This window comes from Oncorhynchus tshawytscha, linkage group LG19 (genome assembly GCF_018296145.1).
Source record: "Oncorhynchus tshawytscha isolate Ot180627B linkage group LG19, Otsh_v2.0, whole genome shotgun sequence".
NCBI classification, from domain to species: domain Eukaryota; kingdom Metazoa; phylum Chordata; class Actinopteri; order Salmoniformes; family Salmonidae; genus Oncorhynchus; species Oncorhynchus tshawytscha.
In genome coordinates, this window is record NC_056447.1 from 55641260 (window position 1) to 55667370 (window position 26111).

Genomic DNA, 26111 nt, shown 5'->3' on the forward strand with positions numbered 1-26111 from the left:
TTACCTGCTGGTGGTGAAGGAGACCAGACTACAGAGGGAGTTTACCTGCTGGTGGTGAAGGAGACCAGACTACAGAGGTAAAGAGGGAGTTTACCCAAAAGGCCTTTGTAGATGAACACTTACAAATGTATCTTTCTGCACATATAAAGTGAGGTCCAACCTTCCATTTGGTACAAGGTGTAATGGTGGGTGAGTGACTTGGCATCTGTTATAAAGCACAAGGATGCATGATAAACAGAGTCCAGTCTCTGTCAGACAGAGGAGGCTGCATGTATATACAACAAGTCAACATAATCAATAACAGAGAGAAAAGTGGCCTGAACAAGCTTCTTTCTAACCATAAGCGGGAAGCCTTATAACAAAAATAAAAAACAATTTCAATTTAATCTTTGTCACAAGATTACCCACATGAACTTTAAAGGACAACTTGTCACCCAACCAAATACTTAGGTATTGGTAGGATGACACTTTTCAATGGATAAGCCACCAGATGTGACAATGCTAACCTTCTCTGGCAGAGTTCTAGCTCTGTTATTAAAGGTCATGCATTTAGTTGTTTCTACATCCAAGACCAGTGTGAGACCATAAAGGGAGGCCTGCAGTGACTGAAAAGCAGTCTGGAGCTCTTCAACAGCCTGAACCAGAGAAGGAGCACATGAATATACGACTGTATCATCTGTATATACAGTTGAAGTCGGGTGTTTACATACACCTTAGCCAAATATATTTAAACTCAGTTTTTCACAATTCTGGACATTTAATCCTAGTAAAAAATTCCGTCTTAGGTCAAATAGGATCACCACTTTATTTTAAGAATGTGAAACGTCAGAATAATAGTAGAGAGAATGATTTATTTCAGCTTTTATTTCCTTCATCACATTCCCAGTGGGTCAGAAGTTTACATACACTCAATTAGTATTTGGTAGCATTGCCTTTAAATTGTTTAACTTGGGTCAAAAGTTTCGGTTGGTCTTCCACAAGCTTCCCACAATAAGTTGGGTGAATTTTGGCCCATTCCTCCTGACAGCTGATGTAACTGAGTCAGGTTTGTAGGCCTCCTTGCTCGCACACACTTTTTCAGTTCTGCCCACAAATTTTCTACAGGATTGAGGTCAGGGCTTTGTGATGGCCACTCCAATACCTTGACCTTGTTGTCCTTAAGCCATTTTGCCACAACTTTGGAAGTATGCTTGGGGGTCATTGTCCATTTGGAAGACCGATTTGCGACCAAGCTTGAACTTCCTGACTAATGTCTTGAGATGTTGCTTCAATATATCCATATCATTTTCCCTCATGACGCCATCTATTTTGTGAAGTGCACCAGTCCCTCCTGCAGCAAAGCACCCCCACAACATGATGCTGCCACTCCCATGCTTCACGGTTGGGATGGTGTTCTTCGGCTTGTAAGCCTCTCCCTTTTTCCTACAAACATAACGATGGTCATTATGGCCAAACAGTTCTATTTTTGTTTCATCAGACCAGAGGACATTTCTCCAAAAACTACAATCTTTGTCCCCATGTGCAGTTGCAAAACATAGTCTGGCTTTTGTATGGCGGTTTTGGAGCAGTGGCTTCTTCCTGGTCTCGTTTTACTGTGGATATAGATACTTTTGTACCTGTTTCCTCCAGCATCTTTACAATGTCATTTGCTGTTGTTCTGGGACTGATTTGCACTTTTCGCACCAAAGTACGTTCATCTCTAGGACACAGAACTTGTCTCCTTCCTGAGCGGTATGACAGCTGCGTGGTCCCATGGTGTTTATACTTGCTTACTATTGTTTGTACAGATGAACGTGGTACCTTCAGGCATTTGGAAATTACTCCCAAGAACCAGAATAGTGGAGGTCTTGGCTGATGCCTTTTTTGATTTGAAGGTAGGCCTTGAAATACATCCACAGGTACACCTCCAATTGACTCAAATGATGTCGATTAGCCTATCAGAAGCTTCTAAAACCATGACATCATTTTCTGGAATTTTCCAAGCTGTTTAAAGGCACAGTCAACTTAGTGTATGTAAACTTCTGACCCACTGGAATTGTGATACAGTGAATTATAAGTGAAATAAGGAGCTCATGACGGAACCCATGACACGCCACAGGGAGAGGGCCCTGAGGGAACTCATGACACGCCACAGGGAGAGGGCCCCGAGGGAACTCATGACACGCCACAGCTAAATATGAACTAGTAGGGTTTGTTTTTCTGCTTAGTACTGTAGTTATAGAGATACATGTGTAGCAACATAGTAACATTTTTAATGGGTCATGTTCAGTAGGGCACACCGTAGCAGAACAGTTTTAATGGGCTATGTTCAGTAGGGCACACCGTAGCGGAACAGTTTTTTAAAGTGCAGGCAGTCCCATGTTTCAGTCCATTTATGAACACAGCCGTGGTTTTAACACATTAGAATATAGGTTTACGATGTATTTAAAAGAGAAAAGCTTGATTTGTGCTGGATTAATTTGTGAGTAAATTTATTTTTCACCAGATTGCGCCTTCTTGACTTTTTCCACAATCATACGGTAGCAGCCAAGACATGCTGCGGGAACGTTGGTGACTAAAGTATTTTCTAAACCTCCCGCTTTGGGCTGGATGTATCAATGTGTACTTCATACAATCATAATCTAGGAGCAGAATTACAGGTTTACCTATAAAAAAAATTAAAAAATTAAATCACAAAATCCCTAGTGTGAACACAACTGTGAATAAAGATGACTGAAGATCCCCATGTTTAAATATAGTATAAAGCCAATGTTTATTTGACAGAATGGTCATCATTTGCAACCCCCCCCCCGTCACATAATTATATGAAGTACAACAATTTACTCTAGCAACAACATGGATAATAAAACGAATAAAAGTATTGGAGTGGTATGAACATAGGTTAAGTTTCATGTTTTACGTAGGTCTATCAAATCCTCCCGACATTTCATTCATCTCAGATCAAAGCTTTAAAAATTTTTTTAAAAAATCTAAGAAAAACATTACAGAACTTTTTAAATAATCTGTCAGATTTGTAGGTGTTGACACATCATCTAGACACAGACAACAGAAGAAAAAAAAACCCAACAAAGACCTCGCGGGCCAGAGTGATTCAGGATCGATGCAGTAGTTCTGGAAAACCTCAGAGCTAGAACACCGTTGCACCGAGAGACGCTGGGTTCTGTTCTGATACATTATATTCAGGTGTTAAAAACATTTCCTTCATCTAGACATGTACAAAAAATGGACAGGGTACAGAAACCGTGAAACTCAAGCCAGAAAGGTGTCTCAGCTGGATGAATCAGGGACAGGTTCTGTCTGATCCCTCAGCTCAGAGATTAGTGACAGTAGAGTTTAGATGTCCTGTCTTGACAGATTTGGAAGCTTTTGAGAGAAATCGCTGTGGAGGAGAATAGAGAGATTAAAAACTGGAACCGCATGTACAGAAGATCAAAATACGAGAATTCAAAAAAGTCAAGTCTGTCTTGGAGACTTACACATTTTTTCAGATGCAATTGGCACATTTTCAAAACTCTTGTGTATAAATTCTAAACTGATACCACTTGTAATGCCCCCCCCATCTTAGGTTCAGAGTCTTTGCACAATCATCTGCATTTCACTCACCTTTCACCACAGTCATTCATACAACAACAAATCTAAGTTCTGTGAAACAGCATGAGAACATTTAGTTTAGTTCCCAACATCAGATAATGATAGTCTCACCATGTCATTTTAAAACTACCATTTAATCCAATAGCAAACCAAATACAAGATACACATTTCAGAAATGTCATTTTGACATGAAGAATAGATGGTATATTTTTTTTACCCCCCCCATACAGTATTTGACTAAAACTTGACAATTACTTTTTTTTTTTTTATAAATATGTATCCAAATGGCAGGTTGTGAGCAGGTTAAGGAATATTTCAGTCTTAGTTTCATTGTCGTTATATAGTACATACTGTATGTAGGACAAATGATCAGAAGAGGTATTGTAAAGCAGTCAGCTACTGTAAAAATAATAAACAGCCTGGCGTTACGCCATTTCTGCCCCATGCAACACTGAACAAGATCACCTTCCCAACATGACTTTGTCAACCGATACGGTAATCACACAACCTCTGCTTGAAATGCATCCGCTTTCAGTGACATTCAGGTGAGTTGGAATATATTATGTACAACCCAGGTGTTTCACCAGTACAGTGTACACCAATTCTAAAATGGTAGCATAGTGTTGACTGCCCACTGTGTCCTAATGAAGCACACTGGCTGGTTGAGGATGTAGAATTTACAGCCGCATCCATACATCATATGATTTTTACCTCCAACAAATTTGTCAAATTGATACATAAAAAAGGTAGAAATATTGAGTGTTAGTGTTCAAGCCGTTATCAAACTATATCATGTTAAACTTAAAAATAGGCACGTCATAATCAGTTGAGCAGTTTGATTATGACAACAATAAGAACAAAATGTAAACGTGAATATTGCATTTTGAAAAGCAGATACTCAAAGATTGAATATGTAGCCAACCTGAAAGTGATTTGGTGCAGTGAACAAAGCGATTGTTTGTTTGAAAAATGTGCGTAGAGTGAAACATGAGCCGTTTTAATGTGCTTTTTGAGTCGTGAAAATTACACCAACGTGATAAAATGAAACTTCCCATAAAGAGTGTAGAACAAAAGCCAGCAGATTAATGTTAAAAAAGACATTGAACAAACATGGATGGGTGACAATGGTTGAAACATGTCTATTGCAGCCGTTTCATCTCAATATCAAATCATTTCTAGTTAATAATTAAGTCCCTTACTGCGATTGTTTTTCAATTAAAAATGGACAAAAAGAAAACAAAAAATAGCTTCTTTGCAAAGAGCAATTTCACAAGCAAGAATTTTGCCAGGACTGTCTGGGAGTTGTCTGAGTGGGGAGGGGAATCCGAAAACTAGCTGTTATTGGCTGAGAGGTTTGGAACACTCTTATTGGTCTATCAACTGATCACATTTGGTGAGGTGAATTTAATAAATAAATGTGAGGCAATATTAAAACTGACCACCCCACCCCCCAGCAACACACAGTCCAGTTCAACAAAGTGTTTGTTTGGTCTTCAATAAATTGTAAAAATGGCTCCTCACAAGATGGTTAGGCCAACCGAACCAGACCAGGCTCTCAGTTGCACTCTTGGTTAGCGACTTAGCATGTTGAGCCTCACTGTTATGGGGTTTAAATAAAACATTCCTTCATTCAGAACTGACAATAGAGGTGGATTCAATGTTGACAAAAATCCCTCTAAAATAGAATGTAGAGTTAGATGGGGGTCTCCTGAGTGCCGCAGTAGTCTAAGGCACTGCATCTCAGTGATAGAGGCGTCACTACAGACCCTGGTTTGATTCCAGGCTGTATCACAACCGGCCGTGATTGGGAGTCCCAGAGGCCACCATTGTAAATAAGAATTTGTTCTTAAAACGGACTTGCCCAGTTAAATAAATAAATTTAAAATATGGTCACAGAGAAAAGGAACAGTCTAGTCCAGGTGTCCACGATAGCATGCTAAGCTTTCACTTAAACATATTACCACTCTGTTGAATAGAAAACCCGGTGCTATTCTCTCACTGGACACACAGAAAGACATCGCCACTCATCTTTGATTGGCTTATGTGTTGCTGGGTCGATGATTGGTTGGTTGGGTAGATGATAATCTAGGAAATGGGGTTGGAAATTACCGAAAATTCAGAATAGGTGCTGGCGACAGAGTTAACGCTGATGTTACGATGTGAGGCGGGGCTTTGGGCCGGGTTTCTTAACGCACCGCTCAGACCCGTGCCGTTCAGGTGGGAGATGTTCTCTTTGTTCCTCTCCACCATACGGGGCGTTCTTCCAACACAACTCGGGGTCCTCAGAGGAAGCTATCAGAGTGGTGATAGAGAAGAGAGAGTTCATTTCTTAAAGCCATAAAAACGATAATTTAAAAAACGTAATTCTCTGTGCTTGAACACAGACGCTTAAGTGCACTACTAACCTTGCTGGCAGACATGGGTAGTCTGAGGACTGGAGACTGACACAAGGTTCCTCCGAAGGCAGAACGTAAGGTGCTGTTAGGAGTAGAGCCGTAGATACTGCTAGTGGCATTGAGCTAAGAGAACGAAAATAAACAAACACATTAAGTCACAATGACAACGGCTTTATTGTAGAGAACAGTAAAGTACTTCAGTCCTCCCCTTTCTAATTAATTTTTTATAAATGCTGAATTATGAAAACTAAAAACTGACAATGGTAATATTTCTAAAATTTAAAAACAGCTTGAATTTGATCCCAAAAAAACAACCACAACAGTGACTAATAAATTAAAATGAAAACAAAAACAGGTGATTTGACCTTTCTTGCTTTGCCAGGAGTAGGGGTCCCTGCAAGGCGTCTTTTGGAGGGGGTTCGTTGAGCAGTACCATACAGCAGGTCATGTTCAATCTGCTGGTTCTTCTTCAGTAGCTGTTTCACAGATCACAGTCAATATTCTCATCCGAACCAGATTCTGTTCATTTCACAGATCACAGTCAATATTCTCATCCGAACCAGATTCACTCATTACTGGGGAAGTAGTTAAGAGGTCTCTGTTTGAATACTTGACCCCCCCCACTGATCCGATTACGACATGATTGAGGAAAGCGGTGTCAAGACAGTGATTGCAATCTAAGTCAACGTTTATTTAATCGCATCTGATCAATGATTAGCTCAAGGAAGGAAGGAAGCACAGATTAAGAGCATTGAAACAAGGCCTTTAAAAACCGTACCCTCTCATTCTTCCCTCTCTCCTTCTCCAGCCGCAGTAGTTCCCACTGCTCCTGTACATACTGGAGGAACCTCTGTCCGTTAACCAGGAACTCTCTGTACTGCTCCTCTTCCCATAGGTCTATCTGGGTCTTCAGGCTCTTCTCCAACTGGAACACACGAGAGAACATGCTTCAAGTTAATATGCCTGCAAATTAAAAATAAAATAAAAAAACTGCAAGAAATATAGAACCAAAAACAAGCCAGTAGTCAGACAGACTGTTGGGTAGAGGAACTAACCAATGACACATTCAGACTTATCCTCACCTTTGGCAGGCTTTTCTGCAGGTCGGCCCTCTGCTTCTCCTCTTTGAGTAGGTTCCCTCCTCGGTTGTTGAATCTAGAAGGATCCGTCACCTTTTTCTGCAGAGAGTTGAACCTTGTGTTTATAATACCGTCACTTGAACACACACGAAGGGCAGGACCAAACAGTTGGCTCAAATGGCACAAAAGATACAGGAAAACATCAATGTAATCATGCAGTGTGATTTACTATGAAACTTTGACCATATGTATTATTTTGTTTGCACTACAAATTGTTGTTGTTGCTTAATATCTGTAAACAAGAACACGTCTCATATTCATCAGTAAAATGCTCGCCTCCAGTTGTAGGAACAGAGTCCAGCTGTCTTGCCACCTGGTTACTCCTTCAAACAGCTCCCTGTGGTCCTCGTAGTGCTTCTTCAGACTCAGCAGCTCTGCCTCGTGTAGGTTCAGCAGCTCCACGGTGAAGTTAACTGAGGGGAGACATTTATTGTACCAAATCTCACTAGGACAACCAGGGTTGTGTTCACACGTTCATTAGTCACCAAATGGAAGAAAACAGTCTGAAACAAGGTGGAACGATCTGTACTACCGTCCAATTAGAAACGTGAATTTTAGCAGTCCGTCGCAAAATGTGTTGCTACCGTGTACCCTAATGAACGACACAACCCAGTACATTACGGCCAAAAAGGTTGAACTATAAAGACAGTACTTTAAAAATGATCCACTAATAAATAGACACGGCCATAGAAGACGCCAAACGACAACTGACCGTCATAGTAGGGTGTGAAGGCCCGTCTCTGCTCCAGGCTGTAGAAACATCTCTCCCAGAACAGAGCCACCTCGGCCCTGATGGCTTCTATAACATTCTTCATGTTCTTCATTTTCAGCTCATCCAGGCGCCGGCACTCTGCTTCTAACTGCAGGAAGGAACTCGCAAACGTCAGTCAGTAAAAAATAATATAGAAAAAAAACAAAATAAATTAAAAAAGTACAAATTTAAAATAAAAAAAATAAAAAAACATTTAAAATAAAAAAATAAAAATGTTTTTAAAAAAACGATCAATTACGGTTCTGACACTCCATTCAAACCTTAGCCTGAATAGTATCTTATCACTATGAGGTTATGATTGGTTATAGGCTTTCTGAAAGCATCCCCCTGCCACTGTCAAACATGTATGGTAACAAGGTAAATTAATGTAATTCAACATTTTCCTGAATATAACTGAGCCCCTTGCATTTTCCACTATACCAAAGACCAAAGACTTTTAGGCCTCTAAATTTCACTGCAAGTATGTCCATATCTGATCAGCTTGACAGGATAGGTACATAATTACGAGAAGAATGCCATAGCTGTGAGAAATACAAAATACATTTATAAAAAAAAAAATATTAAAAAAAAAAAAAAATGCTCACAGCGTCCATGTTTCTCTTCCTGGACTGGACCATGTGATCAGACATGCCCTCTCGTTCCTCCTGGAGGACCTGCAGTCTCTCCCACAGCTCCTGGATCTTACTACGGTAGGAGTTACACACCAACTCATTCTCAGTCTTACGATCCTCCAGCTGAGAATTACACAACAAGACCGTCAAGGAAATACCATTCATATCAATGTACACATACTGTAGCTACATCATTAGGACACTAAGGAGTATCAAATGTATAACGTTTAGATAGAAAGACGTTACGTAGAACAAACATTCCTCTCCGACGTAGAATAAAGAATCACGACGGACTCTATTCACAACGTAATGGAACAGACTCGGTTCCTGACCTGTCCCAGCAGCAGTCGGAGAGCTGTGATGTTGTCGATGGACAGACAGAAGGCCTCCTCGTCCTCACACACCACGTCCCTCTCAAAGCTGGTGTCTGGCAGCTGGTCCAGCTCCTCCATACACACAATGATCAGACGCTTGATACCCACAAACTCACCGTGGCGACGATCCTGGAACATACAAGAGAGAGAGCATAATCCTCAACTTAGTCTATCTTGATGTCATTTACGTTCATTCAGACAAACCCTCTCCAGTCTTACTTAACCTTGTTCAACCCTACGTGGATAGAAGGCTTACTTGCCGTTAAACTAAGGGGTAACTACACCCCAGCATTTGATCACCACATGCCTATATTCAAACTTAAGAGCTACAATTGCACCTCAAAAGTAACTTAAGAGTCTTGTGCTTTAAACCCAACGAGTCCCAACGTAAAACCGGCGCGTTTTGAACTTTAACCCCATTTTTTTTTAAAGTGTGTCTGAGTTAAAGACTTCTGGGTTGCACCATTGGGATTCAACTACTTCCGCAGCCGTAGATAATCAACAGACGTGTGATGAACGGGGGGGGGGGAGGGCTGAGCTAGAGCGGTGTTTGTGAGACAAGGGCAGATCCCAAAGGGGCCCCGGGTAAATTTATACAAAACAGTATGTAGAGTCCAAACGGTTTGAGCTACAAACTATTCAAATGGGTGGATAGAGAATGACAAGCTGAGACTCACAAAACACCAAACACGCTTTTCGCTATGACTGTCTATACTGTAAGGGGTTCTTCTACATAGATCATAGTAAATCCCAGGTCATAGTGTCTATAATACTGTAAGGGGTTCTTCTACATAGATCATAATAAATCCCAGGTCATAGTGTCTATAATACTGTAAGGGGTTCTTCTACATAGATCATAGTAAATCCCAGGTCAGTGTCTATAATACTGTAAGGGGTTCTTCTACATAGAAGACCATAGTAAATCCCAGGTCATAGTGTCTATAATACTGTAAGGGGTTCTTCTACATAGATCATAGTAGATCCCAGGTCATAGTGTCTATAATACTGTAAGGGGTTCTTCTACATAGATCATAATAAATCCCAGGTCATAGTGTCTATAATACTGTAAGGGGTTCTTCTACATAGATCATAGTAAATCCCAGGACAAAGTGTCTATAATACTGTAAGGGGTTCTTCTACATAGATCATAATAAATCCCAGGTCATAGTGTCTATAATACTGTAAGGGGTTCTTCTACATAGATCATAGGAAATCCCAGGACAAAGTGTCTATAATACTGTAAGGGGTTCTTCTACATAGATCATAATAAATCCCAGGTCATAGTGTCTATAATACTGTAAGGGGTTCTTCTACATAGATCATAATAAATCCCAGGACATAGTGTCTATAATACTGTAAGGGGTTCTTCTACATAGATCATAATAAATCCCAGGACAAAGTGTCTATAATACTGTAAGGGGTTCTTCTACATAGATCATAATAAATCCCAGGACAAAGTGTCTATAATACTGTAATTAGCTCACAGTGGCCGTTAACTACAAACAGTTGTCACTGACTAGTTGGGATATTCATTTCCCACTGAGCAAACCATTTCTGTATTTACAGGATTCATATAAATTATTTTTTATCTGGTTTTTGCTTTGGTTGACCTTTAATTGTTTTGTAGACATTTGCCAATTAAACTCATGAATGCAACAGTTTATGTCCAATAGTTTTGTGTTCTACTTGTAGTCCTGGTTGTCCCTTAAAGTAAATGGTAAAACACCTCATTGTGAGACTCAATATAAAGGCTGGACATGAAGATAAATGAGCAGACAATTTTTTTTCTGTGGTCTCAGGACTGATAGGGTTAAGTTGCAGCCCCATTCACTGAGAATTTCTGATTTTCTATTAAGCAACTTGTGATCCGTATTTAATTTCAGAGTCTGTGAGTACAATTTTATGGCCCTGAATTTTCCGATTTCAGAGCCACAAACTGACCAAGGAAAAAAACTCCTGGTGGTAAAAATACTGGCTACATTCTAGGAAAATGAACAATGAAGCATTACATGCCTTCTCTTTAGTGAGATCGTTGAGGTAAGAGCGATAGCTGTCCAGTTGCTCCAGGGACGGGACCGTGTCCATGTCGATACAGAAGGGGACTGAACACATGATGTCACACAGCTCCCGGTCCTGCTTGGACAGTCTCTTCAGCTCCTTAACCCTCTGACTCTTCTGTTTCATCATCACCTCCAGGCGTGACCTGATGTCCTTCTCCAGCTGTAGCATGGTCCTCCCCTCGTCCTCCTATAAAACACATCAAGACGGGTTGAGAGGAACGTTAGCAATATTTGTAATTCCTTTATTTAACCAGGAAAGTAACATTAAGGTTTACATATTTTTGAAGTCAGCCCTGAAAAAAAAATACATGCAACATTAAGGTAATGGTGAGTATCTTATTGTCCTCCCCAATTTAATTTCTAAAGGTTAATTTTTTTTTTTTTTCAGTGTCTATTTTGTCGCACTGCTTTGCTTCATCTGGGGCAGATCGCAGTTATAAATGACAACGTATTCAACTGGCCTACCTGGTTAAATAAAAGGTGAAATAAATAAATATACCTCAAATGGGGATAGTTGAAGCTCAGTACACAGAACATCCAGCTCTTTACGACAGGATTCTATGCTGCTCATCAATCTCTTCCTTAGACTGTCCTCCTCAGCAATCATCATGTCCAGCAAGCCCTGGGTAGAAAAGAAAAACACAGGTTACAAGACAGACCCACCGGTAAAAAAAAAAAAAACATATTCAGCAACTCTTGGTAGGACAATGGATTAAAAAAAAAAAAATGTTTTTAAGCAACCTCCGTTTAACCTAGAAAGAGTCGCTGAATAATTACGTCCATCTTCAGTCTGCTCATGCACCTTGGTCTGAAATGAGATTACGAAAGCCCCGTTTCTCTAGTCAAGCACCCGGGTGGGTATAATTTGTGGTACGTTCCAACAGGAATCGGTTTCCAAAAACGTTGTAAATAAAAGTTGCCTAGCGACATGATAGAAAACCAGGTAGGTAGGGGGACATTTAGTTGTGTTTATTTTTTTTATACCTCGCCACTTTTATTCAGAAAAATGTCTGTCCTCACTTTGGTAGCCTATAGACAAACATTAAGAATAAGACACGTGGTGAGTTGATGCCTATTCCGTGAATTAATCATGCTACTTTGTATGCGTTGTTTGTTGGCATCCTTTGTTATTTATGAACAGGAACAGATTCCTGTTGGAACATTCCACAAATTATACCCACCCTCCAGTGTCCACTGGGGGATAAACAAATATGCTTTGCAAAAGAAGCAGAACTCACTTTGATATGTTTCCTAACCACATCAGTCCTTTGTAGTCTCTGATCCTCTGGAATTCCTATTTCCTCCCAGATGTCCTTCAACCGGTTGAGGGCTCGAGTCAGACATTCTACCGACTCCGCAGCATGGATTTCACTGTACAGGGAGAGAAAATTAAAAGCAGGTGACAGCATGTCACTTAAATATGTTGTTAATAAATATAAATGCCGCAGCCTGTAACTACGGGAAAGAGTACAGATTAGGTTCACGCTGCTGTCCATAGATTATTACGGCTCATTTTGTGTGCAAAAGAACAAATGAGCCGAGTAGGTTTTTGTCGAAGGTTTCAAAATGGCAAGTAGCTAACTATGTAGGAAGGTGGCCAAACTGTTATCTACATAACGTTAAACCGGTTGATTTAACTAGGTATTGGTTTGCCAAAACAGCACAACTAACGTTAGTTAACTAAACTAGCGACTGCATTTAAAATACATGTCTAGCCAGTTCCTATTTACATAGCTACTTGTGATAATATACAGTAACGTTGGTGATGGAACTGTATTATTTTGATATCAAACCAAACAAATGGTGGAAAAAAACAACAACCAAACGACTAACTAGCATGACAAGTAAACTTAGCTATTACCGATAGGTTACGACAGCTAACTTTACAGCAGCATCTTAAGCCAATATGTGACCTTGGTTAGTCTTTGCTAACTAACTAAAGATATTTACCCTCGTTGGTTAAGTTGACGAGTGAGCTACTTTACTGTAATTAGCGATCCAGCTAACTGTAGCTAGCTACCGACGTAACATAGCAACAACATACGAAGACATCATCCCAAACACAGAAAATATTTTTGGACCAACCTCCTCCTCATGGTCACGGTCCACCGAAAAAAGACAACACAGGTTAAATAAAAAAAAAATAAAAAAAAATGTGTTGGCTAAAATAGGTTTCTTTAATTAAACCACACTGAAACTACATAAAGAGGGTAGTTTCAAGCTATATCGAAGCGTCCTCTGTCTGTCCGCTGCTTCCGCGACTCGGTTCAAATTCTTCACCGAAACTCTGCTCCTCTTCCCCATTGGCCGACACAGAGAAAACGTCACAAAAACAGGTTTCTATGGGCGGAAGTCCTTAATGAATCAAGAGGTCACCTTTTGTACGGGTGATTAAAGTGGATCAGAATAGATTAATATTTACCATGATTAAATCATATATATATACAATACCAGTCAAAAGTTGACACACCTACTCATTCAAGGTTTAAAAATATATATATTTATCATATTCATCCATACTGTGTGTGATCCATCATTGCGGATAATTTATGACAAATGTATAAAGTATATGTTTTATAAACTTATGAGCACCAGCCAGCGAATTAGCCTGAAAAATTACTTAATGTCACACTCTTGTGGCGAAGAAATTTAATACACCTAGAATGTACCTACATATTTTCCTAAACTAACTAAACCAGGCTAATACGTTTTCCTGGAGTTTATAAAACATATACATTTGTCATAAATTACCTGCAATGATGGGACACACACAGTATGGACGAATGTTCAGTAGTCAAAGGGATATAAATAGCACTCCTAAAGAAGATGCAGTTTGAGTAAGGTTGTCTCACAACCGGCCGTGATCCCATAGACAATGTAAACACACTGATCTACCAGCAGATGGCATAATGCCCATTTTATACAGGAATTTATCAACTTAATTACAACGTTACTGTTGACGCACTAACTACTGTAATTTACGGAAACTAAAAAGGTATTGAGACGTGTTTCAGAACTACACCTCAAAACGGACCTGTGATGACTTTCCTTTTCATCAACAACTGACGTGATCAGATAGATGATGAGTCAGATAATAAAATAACAGAGAAACAGACTGATTGCCGTAACTAGGTGCCTCTTCTTTACTCAGTCATGATAGACTGATGTTGCAATTGTTTGAGGTTTTGATCTTTCTTCCATTCCCACTGACAAATTTTCTGGGAACTAAGAGCATATGTAAAAAATATACTTTATTTATTTTTTTCCATCACAGACACAAAGATAGAGTCAAGAGTAAGATTATGTAACATGTAACACACGACGACTTGTTAAGTAAATAAATAAACATGGAATATGCAAACACCAATAACAAAAATCTAAACATCAACATGTTTAATGTTACCTGATTGTTTCTGGGGTATCATTTTAAATGTAATGAAACACAATTACAGTAGACAGTCATTATTGTCCTATTTTCAAGACATAGCAGTGAGGTTAGGCCTACTCCCAAAGCAGGTATACAGTGGCATTACATTAACAATCTCTGGTACTCCTAGTGAGGGTAGTGCCTCCTCTCTGTAGTTAAGACTTTCCTCAGTACCTCCGGACTGAACTGGTAGGTCAGTTTCTTCTTAACCTTTCTGATTTCTCCAGTCTTGCCGTAGTTCCGCAGGGCCCTGGCCATCTTCTGATAGGTCATCCTCTTCCTGTTCCCTTTCTGCGTGCCCCAGCGATTGGCCAGAGTCTCCTTGTTTTTAGAGGAGAACTGGAAGATTCCTTTCTCTCTGTCTACCCACCACATACTGTCCTTCATGTCTCCGTTCTTCAGCATGTCCAGGAGGAACTGGTACAGCCGGATCTTCCTCTTGTTACCTGGATAGAGAGATATGAAAGATATTTTACACAAATTTCATAATGGCAGAATTAATTCATTTCTATGGCTATTGTTGGATCATGTTAAAGGCTATTAGCAAGTGTGTGATCCCTGTATGTAATAGCCACCCAACAGATTTCTCCCCTGTAATGCTACTGTACTCAGTCTCACATGGAAGACTTATGTTTCACAAACGAATGAAAAGGATTAAGTCAATCAGTAAGTAAGTCACTTAATTAATTAAGTCAGTCAGCACTTACTGGAGTCTCCCCCAAAAGGGACATGGTCTCCATAGTCCTCTTCTTCACCCTCAGATACCTCCAGTGGGGGACTGTGGCCCACAGGTTCCTCCTCCTCTGAGCAGTAGTAACTAGGGGACACAGGGGCCTGTTGCTGGTAATACACTGTGTGGTTGTAGTACGGCATCTGTAGAGAGGAAAATAAATGTAATTTGTTGTCATGATGTATTGTTGTACTGTATGTTTTGTTTAGCATTTATATGACATAGTACACACATTTCAGGGACCCATTTATTGCACAACTTCTGGCAGAAAGTATGCGAAACCTACACATAGCCTCTTCATCCAGGTAGTCCCATTGAGATCAAATAACTTGTTTCACTAAAGGAGCCCTGTCTGGCCATAAGAGAATTATGCTTGATCAGTTGTCTCTCTGACTTTGTGATCACATGCACATCATCATAGGAGGTTGGTGGCACCTTCATTTGGGGAGGAGGTGCTCGTGGTAATGGCTAGAGCAGAATGAGAGGAATGGTATCAAACACATCAAACACATGGTTTCCACATGGTTTCCATGTGTTTCCATTGGTTTCCATTGGTTTCCATTGGTTTCCATGTGTTTCCATGTGTTTCCATTGGTTTCCATTGGTTTCCATTGGTTTCCATGTGTTTGATTCCATTCGCCCCAGCTATTATTATGTCATCGTGTATCTGTTCATCTCCCCTCAGCAACCTCCTCTATTGCACATACAGTTGAAGTCGGAGAATTACATAAACCTCAGCCAAATACATTTAAACTCCGTTTTTCACAATTCCTGACCATTTAATCGCAGTAGAAATTCCCTGTTTTAGGTCAGTTAGGATCACCACTTTATTTTAAGAATGTGAAAATGTCAGAATAATAGTAGAGAGAATGATTTATTTAAGCTTTTATTTATATCATTACATTCCCAGTGGATCAGATGCTTGGGGTCATTATCCATTTAGAAGACCCATTTGCGACCAAGCTTTAACTTCCTAACTAATGTCTTGAGATGTTGCTTCAATATATCCATATCATTTTCCCTCATGATGCCATCTATTTTGTGAAGTGCACCAGTCCCTCCTGCAGCAAAGCAACCCACAACATGATACTGCCACCCCCCGTGCTTCATGGTTGGGATGGTATTGTTCGGCCTGCAAGCCTCCCCCTTTTTCCTCCAAGCATAACGATGGTCATTATAGCCAAACAGTTCTATTTTTGTTTCATCAGACGAGAGAACATTTCTCCAAAAAGTGGGATATTTGTCCCCATGTGCAGTTGCAAACCATAGTCTGGCTTTTTTATGGTGGTTTTGGAGCAGTGGCTTCTTCCTTGCTGAGCGACCTTTCAGGTTATGTTGATATAGGACTCGTTTTACTGTGGATATAGATACTTTTGGACCTGTTTCCTCCAGCATCTTCACAAAGTCCTTTTCTGTTCTGGGATTGATTTGCACTTTTCTCACCAAAGTACGTTCATCTCTAGGAGACACGTCTCCTTCCTGAGCGGTATGACGGCTGTGTGATCCCATGGTGTTTATACTTGGAATCTATTGTTTGTACATATGAATGTGATACCTTCAGGCATTTGGATATTGCTTCCAAGGATGAACCAGACTTGTGGAGGTCTACAATTTTTTTTCTGAGGTCTTGGCTGATTTTTTATAATTTTCCTATGATGTCAAGCAAAGAGGCACTGAGTTTGAAGATAGGCCTTGAAATACATCCACAGGTACACCTCCAATTGACTCAGATGATGTCAATTAGCCTATCAGAAGCTTCTAAAGCCATAGCATCATTTTCTGGAATTTTCCAAGCTGTTTAAAGGCACAGTCAACTTAGTGTATGTAAACTTCTGACCCTCCTGGAATTGTGATACAGTGAATTATAAGTTAAATAATCTGTCTGTAAACTTTGTGTCATGCACAAAGTAGATGTCCTAACCCACTTGTCCTAACCGACTTGCCAAAACTATAGTTTGTTAACAAGAAATTTGTGGAGTGGTTGAAAAACGAGCTTTAATGACTCCAACCTAAGTGTATGTAAACTTCCGACATCAACTGTACATCTACAGTGTAAATAAACGTTGCTTGGAGACCAAAGGATTGTATTAGTTTGGAAATGTCAAAATGGTCGGATTTCCCTGAAAGAGAAAGTACTGTAAGGTCAACTAAATAGAATCTAAAAACAATTGACAATGTCAAAATGTTAAGTATTTAGACACTTTGGCTTTTTCCACATTTTGTTACGTTACAGTCTTATTCTGAAATTGATTAAATCGTCCCCCCCTCGTCAATCTATACACAATACCCCATAATGACAGTAATGACAGCTTAGAAATGTTTGCTAATTTATAAAAAATTAAAAACTGAAATATAGCACATTTACATAAGTATTCAGACCCTTTACGCAGTACTTTGTTTCTCTCATTCTTCTCTGCAGATCCTCTCAAGCTCTGTCAGGTTGGATGGGGAGCGTTGCTGCACAGCTATTTTCAGGGTCTCTCCAGAGATGTTCGATCAGGTTCTAGTCCGGGCTCTGGCTGGGCCACTCAAGGACATTGAGAGACTTGTCCCGAAGCCACTCCTGCATTGTCTTGGCTGTGTGTTTAGGGTCGTTGTCCTGTTGGAAGGTGAACCTTCACCCCAGTCTGAGGTCCTGAGTGCTCTGGAGCAGGTTTTCATCAAGGATCTCTCTGTACTTTGACTAGTCTCCCAGTCCCTGCCACTGAAAAACATCCCCATAGCATGATGTTCCCACCACCATGCTTCACCGTAGGGATGGTACCAGGTTTCCTCCAGACGTGTCAACTCCCTGACGTGTCACCTCCCAAGGCCCTTGTCCCTGATTGCTCAGTTTGGCCAGCTGTCGGAAGAGTCTTGGTGGTTCCAAACTTTTTCCATTAAATAATGATGGAGGCCACTGTGTCCTTGGAGACCTTTAATGCGGCAGACATTTTTTGTTACCCTTCCCCAGATCTGTGCCTCAACACAACCCTGTCTCGGAGCTCTTGTCTTGGTTTTTGCTCTGACATGCACTGTCAACTGTGGGACCTTATATAGACAGGTGTGTGCCTTTCCAAATCATGTCCAATCAATTGAATTTACCACAGGTGGACCTCCAATCAAGTTGCAGTAACATCTCAAGGATGATCAATGGAAACAGGCTATGATCAATGGAAACAGGATGCACCGGAACTTAATTTCGAGTCCCATAGCAAAAGGTCTGAATACTTATGTAAATAAGGTATTTCTGTTTTTTATATTTAAAACATTTGCAACAATTTCAAATAACCTGTTTTTGCTTTGGCATTATGGGGTATTGTGATGTCATTATGGGGTATTGTGATGTCATTATGGGGTATTGTGATGTCATTATGGGGTATTGTGATGTCATTATGGGGTATTGTGATGTCATTATGGGGTATTGTGTGTAGATTGCTGAGGACTTTTTAAAAATTTAATCCATTTTTCGAATAAGGCTGTAACGTAACAACATGTGGAAAAAGTCAAGGGGTCTGAATACTTTCCAACGGTTAGAAATACAAAGTCATTGTCCTATCTCTCTCAATGCATTCTTTGATACATCTTTGATTTAGTTGTTGATTTTTACATTTACAGATGTAGGATCTTAATTTGATCACCCAGTTTTTTGCAGCAAGTTTCAACCCCTACAAAAACAATGTCCATTAATTATGATCCATACAGTAGTGAAGGGTTCACAGCAAAGCTGTTAAATCTATTGTTAATCTTAGATCTCTTTTTTCCCCTTGACATGGTCAAATAACTCATGTATAGATTGCTAACTTATTTTCTAATTTGGCACACAGAAACTAGAGCCCATGAGTAACTTGGTCAAAAAGAATGATTGGTTTATAGGTGTCATTGTTATAAGTAATCTCACTTAATCTCTCATATGTGCCACAACGTTTTACCTAGAGACATTAAACTTTGTATTTTAGGCGTCTTTCCGCATACTGGACACATTTTCCTCAAGGACCCATAGGGTCTGTCAGGATATATTTTCTTCCATCTTGGACATTTTTGAAAACCTTTGAAAAATGTATTCTCATGAACCATAAGTCCAAATAACACCATGTAGGCTCTTGGTTCAGTATGTAGGCTCTTGGTTCAGTATGTAGGCTCTTGGTTCAGTATGTAAGTCCTCTTGGTTCAGTATGTAGGCTCTTGGTTCAGTATGTAAGGCTCTTGGTTCAGTATCTAAGGCCTCTTGGTTCAGTATGTAAGGCCTCTTGGTTCAGTATGTAGGCCTCTTGGTTCAGTATGTAAGCTCTTGGTTCAGTATGTAAGGCTCTTGGTTCAGTATGTAGGCCTCTTGGTTCAGTATGTAAGGCCTCTTGGCTCAGTATGTAGGCCTCTTGGCTCAGTATGTAGGCCTCTTGCCTCAGTATGTAGGCCTCTTGGCTCAGTATGTAGGGCCCTTGGCTCAGTATGTAGGGCCCTTGGCTCAGTATGTAGGCCTCTTGGCTCAGTATGTAGGGCCCTTGGCTCAGTATGTAGGCCTCTTGGCTCAGTATGTAGGGCCCTTGGTTCAGTATGTAGGGCCCTTGGCTTAGTATGTAGGGCTCTTGGAACAATATGTAGGGCCCTTGGAACAGTATGTAGGGCCCTTGGAACAATATGTAGGGCCCTTGGTACAGTATGTAGGCCCTTGGTACAGTATGTAGGCCCTTGGTACAGTATGTAGGCCCTTGGTACAGTGTGTAGGCCCTTGGTACAGTATCTACCATTCCAGTGTTTTACTTGCTATATTGTATTTACTTCGCCACCATGGCCTTTCATTTGCTCACATCGTATATAGACTTATTTTTCGACTGTATGTTTTACTCCATGTGTAACTCTGTGTTGTTGTATGTGTCGAACTGCTTTGGGGGATCCTAATAAAATACTAAATAGACTCAATGAATTAGCCTCTAATGAATTTGAAAATGATTAGTTGCTGTATGCAAAGTCGGCCACGCTACACCATGTCACACCAGGGCTAAAATAACTGAACCGATGAACATGAGCCCATGAAATTTGGTATGTAAACCTTTTGTATACAGTACCAGTCAAAAGTTTGTACACATCTACTCATTCAAAGGGTTTTCTTTATTTTTACTGTTTTCTACATTGTAGAATAATAGTGAAGACATCAAAACAGTGAAATAACACATATGGAATCATGTAGTGACCCCCCAAAAAGTGTTTTTTCAAAGTAGTCACCCTTTGCCTTGTTGACAGCTTTGCACACTCTTGGCATTCTCTCAACCAGCTTAATGAGGTAGTTACCTGGGATGCATTTCAATCAAGAGGTGTGCCTTGTTAAAAGAGTCTATTGAAATATTTTGGAATGCTAATTTGGAGTGTACCAACTGATATTTAAATAATTTACATAAGTCCCAGAATTCAAAGATTTATTTTTATTTTTTACCTTTATTTAACTAGGCAAGTCAGTTAAGAACAAATTCTTATTTTCAATGACTGCCTAGGAGTGGGTTAACTGCCTGTTCAGTGGGTTAACTGCCTGTTCAGGGGCAGAACGACAGATTTGTACCTTGTCAGCTCGGGGGTTTGAACTTGCAAACTTCCGGTTACTAGTCCAACGCTCTAACCACTAGGCTACCCTGCAACCCCAGTACACAAATGTTGAAAATATTTCACAAATCTTAACATAAACCATTAGTCAAATTGACCCCCGAATTGGTTTATAAACTCAATCATTTAAAGGAAAACTTCAATCAAAAATGATATTTTGGTATTCCCCCCCCAGTAGTCCACTGTTGATAGAGTCCCAAAATGTTATGCATGTCAGCAGTCAAGTTTTCAAGATATTGGACTTTTAAGAGTCACATCATCACGATGATGCAAAAATGGGTGACACGTTGCTTCTTGAGAAGTCTAATAACTTGAAAACTTGATTTGTTTTTGAGTGGATTTTTCCTTTAAGTAAAAACTATAGGAATGATTACCTGCTGCATTCAAAGATAACCAACTGAAAGCACTAGACCAAACGTAACTTATGTCTTCCTTGAGGTATCGAGAGATAAACATGGTAATGCTTTCACTGATTGAACATAAAGGAAGATCGTTCCTACATGATAGAGTGCTTTGCTTTGTCAATCCAACTGATCTCGTGTCCTTTCTGTCATCCTGTGAACCCCGTTCATTGCTGGTCGCAACTATTATTTTCCTGCTGTGAGAATCCCCCCCCCCCACACGCTGCTGTGCCTCAGATTATGTGTCAATAGCAAGGTTGAGTAAATGAGGTGTAGCCTAGGCTATCCACAGCCCAGCGGTTGGTGGTGAGTGTACTCTATTCTCCTGAGCTCTACTCACAAGGCTATTGGTTGTGGCTAAAATGGTTCCTCACTCAGGAAAAGCACATTGTTGAGCAATCCTGTAGCTGCTTTCTGTAGACAACAGTGTAGGCTATTACATAACATCCAGTCACCTCGGTGTCCTCCCTCTCAAAGACAAAAGAGTATTATCTCTAGATATTGTATATTGTTGATATTGGTATTGTGTACCACTATAGTATAAATGCCCTGTAAATCGTTGCACTGTGTGTGCTATGTGTTAGGATCGCTGTTAAACATTTGCTTTATGCCCATTAGACGTTTCTATTATTTATTTGATATTTTTCACAGCTATCACACTGTTCTCATCAGAAATACTGATTTCATTATACATTTTACTTGTCAAGATGATCAGAGACAGAGTTGGACTAACCTGTGGGGTTAGGGGTCCCAGTCCTAGGTCTACTAGAGTTGGACTAACCTGTGGGGTTAAGGGTCCCAGTCCTGGGTCTACTAGAGTTGGACTAGCCTGTGGGGTTAGGGGTCCCAGTCCTGGGTCTACTAGAGTTGGACTAACCTGTGGGGAGATGGGTAAGGGTCCCAGTCCTGGGTCTACTAGAGTTGGACTAACCTGTGGGGAGATGGGTAAGGGTGGGGAGATGGGTAAGGGTCCCAGTCCTTGGTCTACTAGAGTTGGACTAACCTGTGGGGTTAAGGGTCCCAGTCCTGGGTCTACTAGAGTTGGACTAACCTGTGGGGTTAGGGGTCCCAGTCCTGGGTCTACTAGAGTTGAGCTAACCTGTGGGGTTAGGGGTCCCAGTCCTGGGTCTACTAGAGTTGGACTAACCTGTGGGGTTAGGGGTCCCAGTCCTGGGTCTACTAGAGTTGGGCTAACCTGTGTCTACTAGGGGGGTTAGGGGTCCCAGTCCTGGGTCTACTAGAGTTGGACTAGCCTGTGGGGTTAGGGGTCCCAGTCCTGGGTCTACTAGAGTTGGACTAGCCTGTGGGGTTAAGGGTCCCAGTCCTGGGTCAACTAGAGTTGAACTAACCTGTGAGGTTAGGGTTAGGGGTCCCAATCCTGGGTCTGCTAGTGGCAGGTGGAGGGTGTCGGTATCGGGGTAGCGATAAGGGTGGAGGAGCTGTTGGGAATGGACACTCTGGAGCTCTGTCAGGTGATTCCCTTGTGAGGAGATTTCCAACATGTCACTCTGATGCATGCCTCTGTCAGAGTGGTACTCCCAGCCATGCTCTGAACCATAAGAGAGACATCAATAAGCCTTGTTATAAACATTATAAACATTATAAAGGCTCATACATGCTACATGCTAATAATGAGTTATAAAGAATTATACCTGCAGGCTTTATAGAGAGACTGCTCATAAAAAGAACTTCTCATTTTGAAAATGTCTATGTGGCAGAAACATTCATTACAGTGTCAAAATGACTACGAAGTGTAAATAGGATCATTTCCCCTATAACATCAGTCTCGTCCAAAACGGAGATTTTCCGAGATGTTAGGTAAATAATATATCATGAAATGAAGGGTGTATTTCTATACTACCCATAAGGCCATAGCTGGCAGCACCCAAGTAATCATGCCCATGGTCAATGTGGTTTAACATTTGAGATCCCTGTTGGGCTAGGGACCATCAATAAATTGCACAATGTACACAAACAATATTTTAAAAGATCAATAGCTCCAAATTTCAATGACTTAAAAACCTCAAAACAACTGTACATTTTAGAAATTAATTTACAAATATTGAAAGCATTTAATGAGACAACTAAAAGATGTGCAACATTGTCCCATTTATATTCTGTAATTTATTGATGGTCCCTAACGATCCCCAGAGATAGGTTTCCCAAAGTGAAACCAATTTTGCCATGGTCGCACACCAGCCGGGCTGAAGCTAATTGGCAAAAAATAATTTGGCTAAATCTTCCCACCTGCGACCACACAAACGAGACACCCACATCAAACCACACAACGAAACCAAGTCACGTTTGAATTCAGTCATGACCGCTTGCATGTAACCTTAATTTATTTTTATTGTATACTTCTTGAATTGACTGAATTGAAATAGAATTGGCAAAAAATAATTTGGCTAAATCTTCCCACCTGCGACCACACAAACGAGACACCCACATCAAACCACACCCCGAAACCAACTCACGTTTGAATTCACTCATGACCGCTTGCATGTAACCTTAATTTATTTTTATTGTATACTTCTTGAATTGACTGAATTGTAATATAATTGACCCCAACCCCGTTGGACAGCTTTTCAATCTTTAACATGTGAAACGTTACCACTATTACTCATCGAGTGCATTTGCCACTCACCATCGTGAAGTTCTCCGACATTGGTTAGATATGAGTATAACTCCGCTGGTGATCGATAAATCTCAGGATCATATGGGATTATTTCTTCACATGCCTTTTGTAAAAGAAAGAGCAGAACATTTTATACACGCCAAAAAAATGAAGTTAGATAGAAAAAGTTTGCCTAATGTGTTTCAAAGAATAGGTATCCGCATATACTAGGCCAAGTACATATCTTACTAGTGAGATATACTGTAATACACATCTCATTAGATATAAATACAGAGTTCATCATATATTTTACAAATTCATAATGAACATTTTGTAAATCTGGAAAATGTACTCACATTTGATCAGTGGTGTAAAGTACTGAAGTAAAAATACTTTAAAGTACTACTTAAGTACTTTTTAATCGGGTATCTGTACGTTACTATTTATAGTTTTGACAACTTTGACTTTTACTCCACTACATTCCAAAAGAAAATAATGTACTTTTAACTCCATACATTTTCCCCTGACACCCAGCAGTACTCTGATCTGGACTCACTAAAACACAAATGCTTCATTTTGTAAATTATGTCTGAGTGTTGGAGTGTGACTATCCGTACATTAAAAAACAATAACATCTTACTGTCTGGTTTGCCTGATGTAAAGGAATTTGAAATTATTTATACTTGTTACTTTTGATACTTCAGTATATTTAAAATCAAATGATTTTAGACTTTTTCTCAAGTAGTATTTTACTGGGTGACTTTTACTTTAGTCATTTTCTGTTAAGGTATCTTTACTTTTACTCAAGTATGAAAATTGGGTACTTTTCCCACCGATTTATATACAATGTAGCACATTTAATTTTCATATGTACTAATCTCCCAGCCACATTAGTAAAAAACAAGAGATCATACAATACTCACAAAGGACATGATGACTTTCAAAAACACAGTTATAATCCTAAAAAAATTGAGAAATATCCTTTTGACTTAATTCCCATTAATTTTGATTGAATTTCTGATGGAAGTCGTTTAGTCGAATATTACAGTTGACCACTATCAGACCAAAACTACGCAGAGAGTATTAAACCAAGACCATAATATACTTTCACTTTTTTTCATCTTCGGTCTGATTGTCACTCAGTTGCTGAGTTCCTGAAAGTTGTTGATTTGTCAGAGGATGTGAACCAATCATATTCACATTTGTGAGTTTGGTCTCACTGTTTTCTGCCTCTGGTTTTAACAATGGGTCAACCTATCTTTCAGGATTTTAACTATTATATTTGTTTTAAAAGCACTAAAATAATTGTCTTTCAAGCCTGTGAAAGATGAATAAGCAATTCCCAAGATATGTCACTGTGTTTTATTTTCCCAAGATATGTCACTGTGTTTTATTTCCCCAAGATATGTCACTGTGTTTTATTTCCCCAAGATATGTCACTGTGTTTTATTTCCCCAAGATATGTCACTGTGTTTTATTTCACCAAGATATGTCACTGTGTTTTATTTCCCCAAGATATGTCACTGTGTTTTATTTCACCAAGATGTGTCACTCTGTTTTATTTCACTGTATTTATTTGTATTGACTGATATTACGCTCGTATTTGTCACCAAATGTTCCATGGTCTCTTTCATTGCTAATCCTAAAAACTATTTAAAGCGTTCTATAAAATATTATTGATATGCAGTCCAGGGTGAAAGGAATAGTTTTTTGTGCATGTTTTTACTTGTGGGAGAGTTATAACAGACCTACTGTATATAGTTATAACAGACCTACTGTATATAGTTATAACAGACCTACTGTATATAGTTATGACAGACCTACTGTATATAGTTATAACAGACCTACTGTATATAGTTATGACAGACCTACTGTATATAGTTATGACAGACCTACTGTATATAGTTATAACAGACCTACTGTATATAGTTATAACAGACCTACTGTATATAGTTATAACAGACCTACTGTATATAGTTATAACAGACCTACTGTATATAGTTATAACAGACCTACTGTATATAGTTATAACAGACCTACTGTATATAGTTATGACAGACCTACTGTACAGTTATAACAGACCTACTGTATATAGTTATAACAGACCTACTGTATATAGTTATAACAGACCTACTGTATATAGTTATGACAGACCTACTGTATATAGTTATAACAGACCTACTGTATATAGTTATAACAGACCTACTGTATATAGTTATGACAGACCTACTGTATATAGTTATAACAGACCTACTGTATATAGTTATAACAGACCTACTGTATATAGTTATAACAGACCTACTGTATATAGTTATAACAGACCTACTGTATATAGTTATAACAGACCTACTGTATATAGTTATAACAGACCTACTGTATATAGTTATAACAGACCTACTGTATATAGTTATAACAGACCTAC

General features: G+C 39.6%; 2 protein-coding genes across 4 annotated transcripts; both read right to left on the minus strand.

Moving 5' to 3' along the window:
• Window positions 1-2482: 2482 nt before the first annotated feature.
• On the minus strand, window positions 2483-13304 carry LOC112218946 (protein regulator of cytokinesis 1-like). 3 transcript variants are annotated; one of them, XM_042301948.1, is made up of 14 exons: window positions 13029-13304; window positions 12182-12314; window positions 11443-11565; window positions 10897-11130; window positions 8842-9012; window positions 8483-8632; window positions 7839-7986; window positions 7403-7539; window positions 7070-7165; window positions 6766-6912; window positions 6353-6463; window positions 5997-6110; window positions 5787-5883; window positions 2483-3379 (listed from the first exon to the last, which is right to left on the minus strand). In XM_042301948.1, the coding sequence occupies exons 1-14, from the start codon at window positions 13037-13039 to the stop codon at window positions 3318-3320; spliced, it is 1734 nt and encodes a 577-aa protein (XP_042157882.1). In that variant the 5' UTR covers window positions 13040-13304; the 3' UTR covers window positions 2483-3317. The 3 variants fall into 3 exon arrangements, with proteins under 3 accessions (XP_042157882.1, XP_042157880.1, XP_042157881.1); XM_042301946.1 differs by having other exon boundaries at window positions 2485-3379; window positions 5701-5883; window positions 13029-13303; XM_042301947.1 differs by lacking the exon at window positions 2483-3379 and adding an exon at window positions 3815-5676.
• Window positions 13305-14176: 872 nt separating this feature from the next.
• Window positions 14177-24824, minus strand: LOC112218947 (transcription factor PU.1). Its single transcript, XM_024380188.2, has 5 exons — window positions 24613-24824; window positions 23720-23813; window positions 22425-22624; window positions 15078-15243; window positions 14177-14816 (listed from the first exon to the last, which is right to left on the minus strand). Exons 1-5 carry the CDS (start codon window positions 24619-24621, stop codon window positions 14497-14499), a joined length of 789 nt encoding a protein of 262 aa, XP_024235956.1. The 5' UTR covers window positions 24622-24824; the 3' UTR covers window positions 14177-14496.
• Between the last annotated feature and the right edge of the window lie 1287 nt (window positions 24825-26111).

Bases quoted from the DNA above. Each gene is read 5' to 3' on its own strand.
- LOC112218946 (XM_042301946.1), bottom strand. The intron at 11,566-12,181 runs GTGAGTTCTGCT...TTTTCTACCCAG, and splicing joins TGGTTAGGAAACATATCAAA to GGCTTGCTGGACATGATGAT. The intron at 3,380-5,700 runs GTAATTTCCAAC...TCTCCTCCACAG, and splicing joins GCACCTATTCTGAATTTTCG to CGATTTCTCTCAAAAGCTTC.
- LOC112218947 (XM_024380188.2), bottom strand. The intron at 22,625-23,719 runs GTGAGTGGCAAA...CTTATGGTTCAG, and splicing joins TGTCGGAGAACTTCACGATG to AGCATGGCTGGGAGTACCAC. The intron at 15,244-22,424 runs GTTAGTTCAACT...TCCTCTCTACAG, and splicing joins CCCTAACCCTAACCTCACAG to ATGCCGTACTACAACCACAC.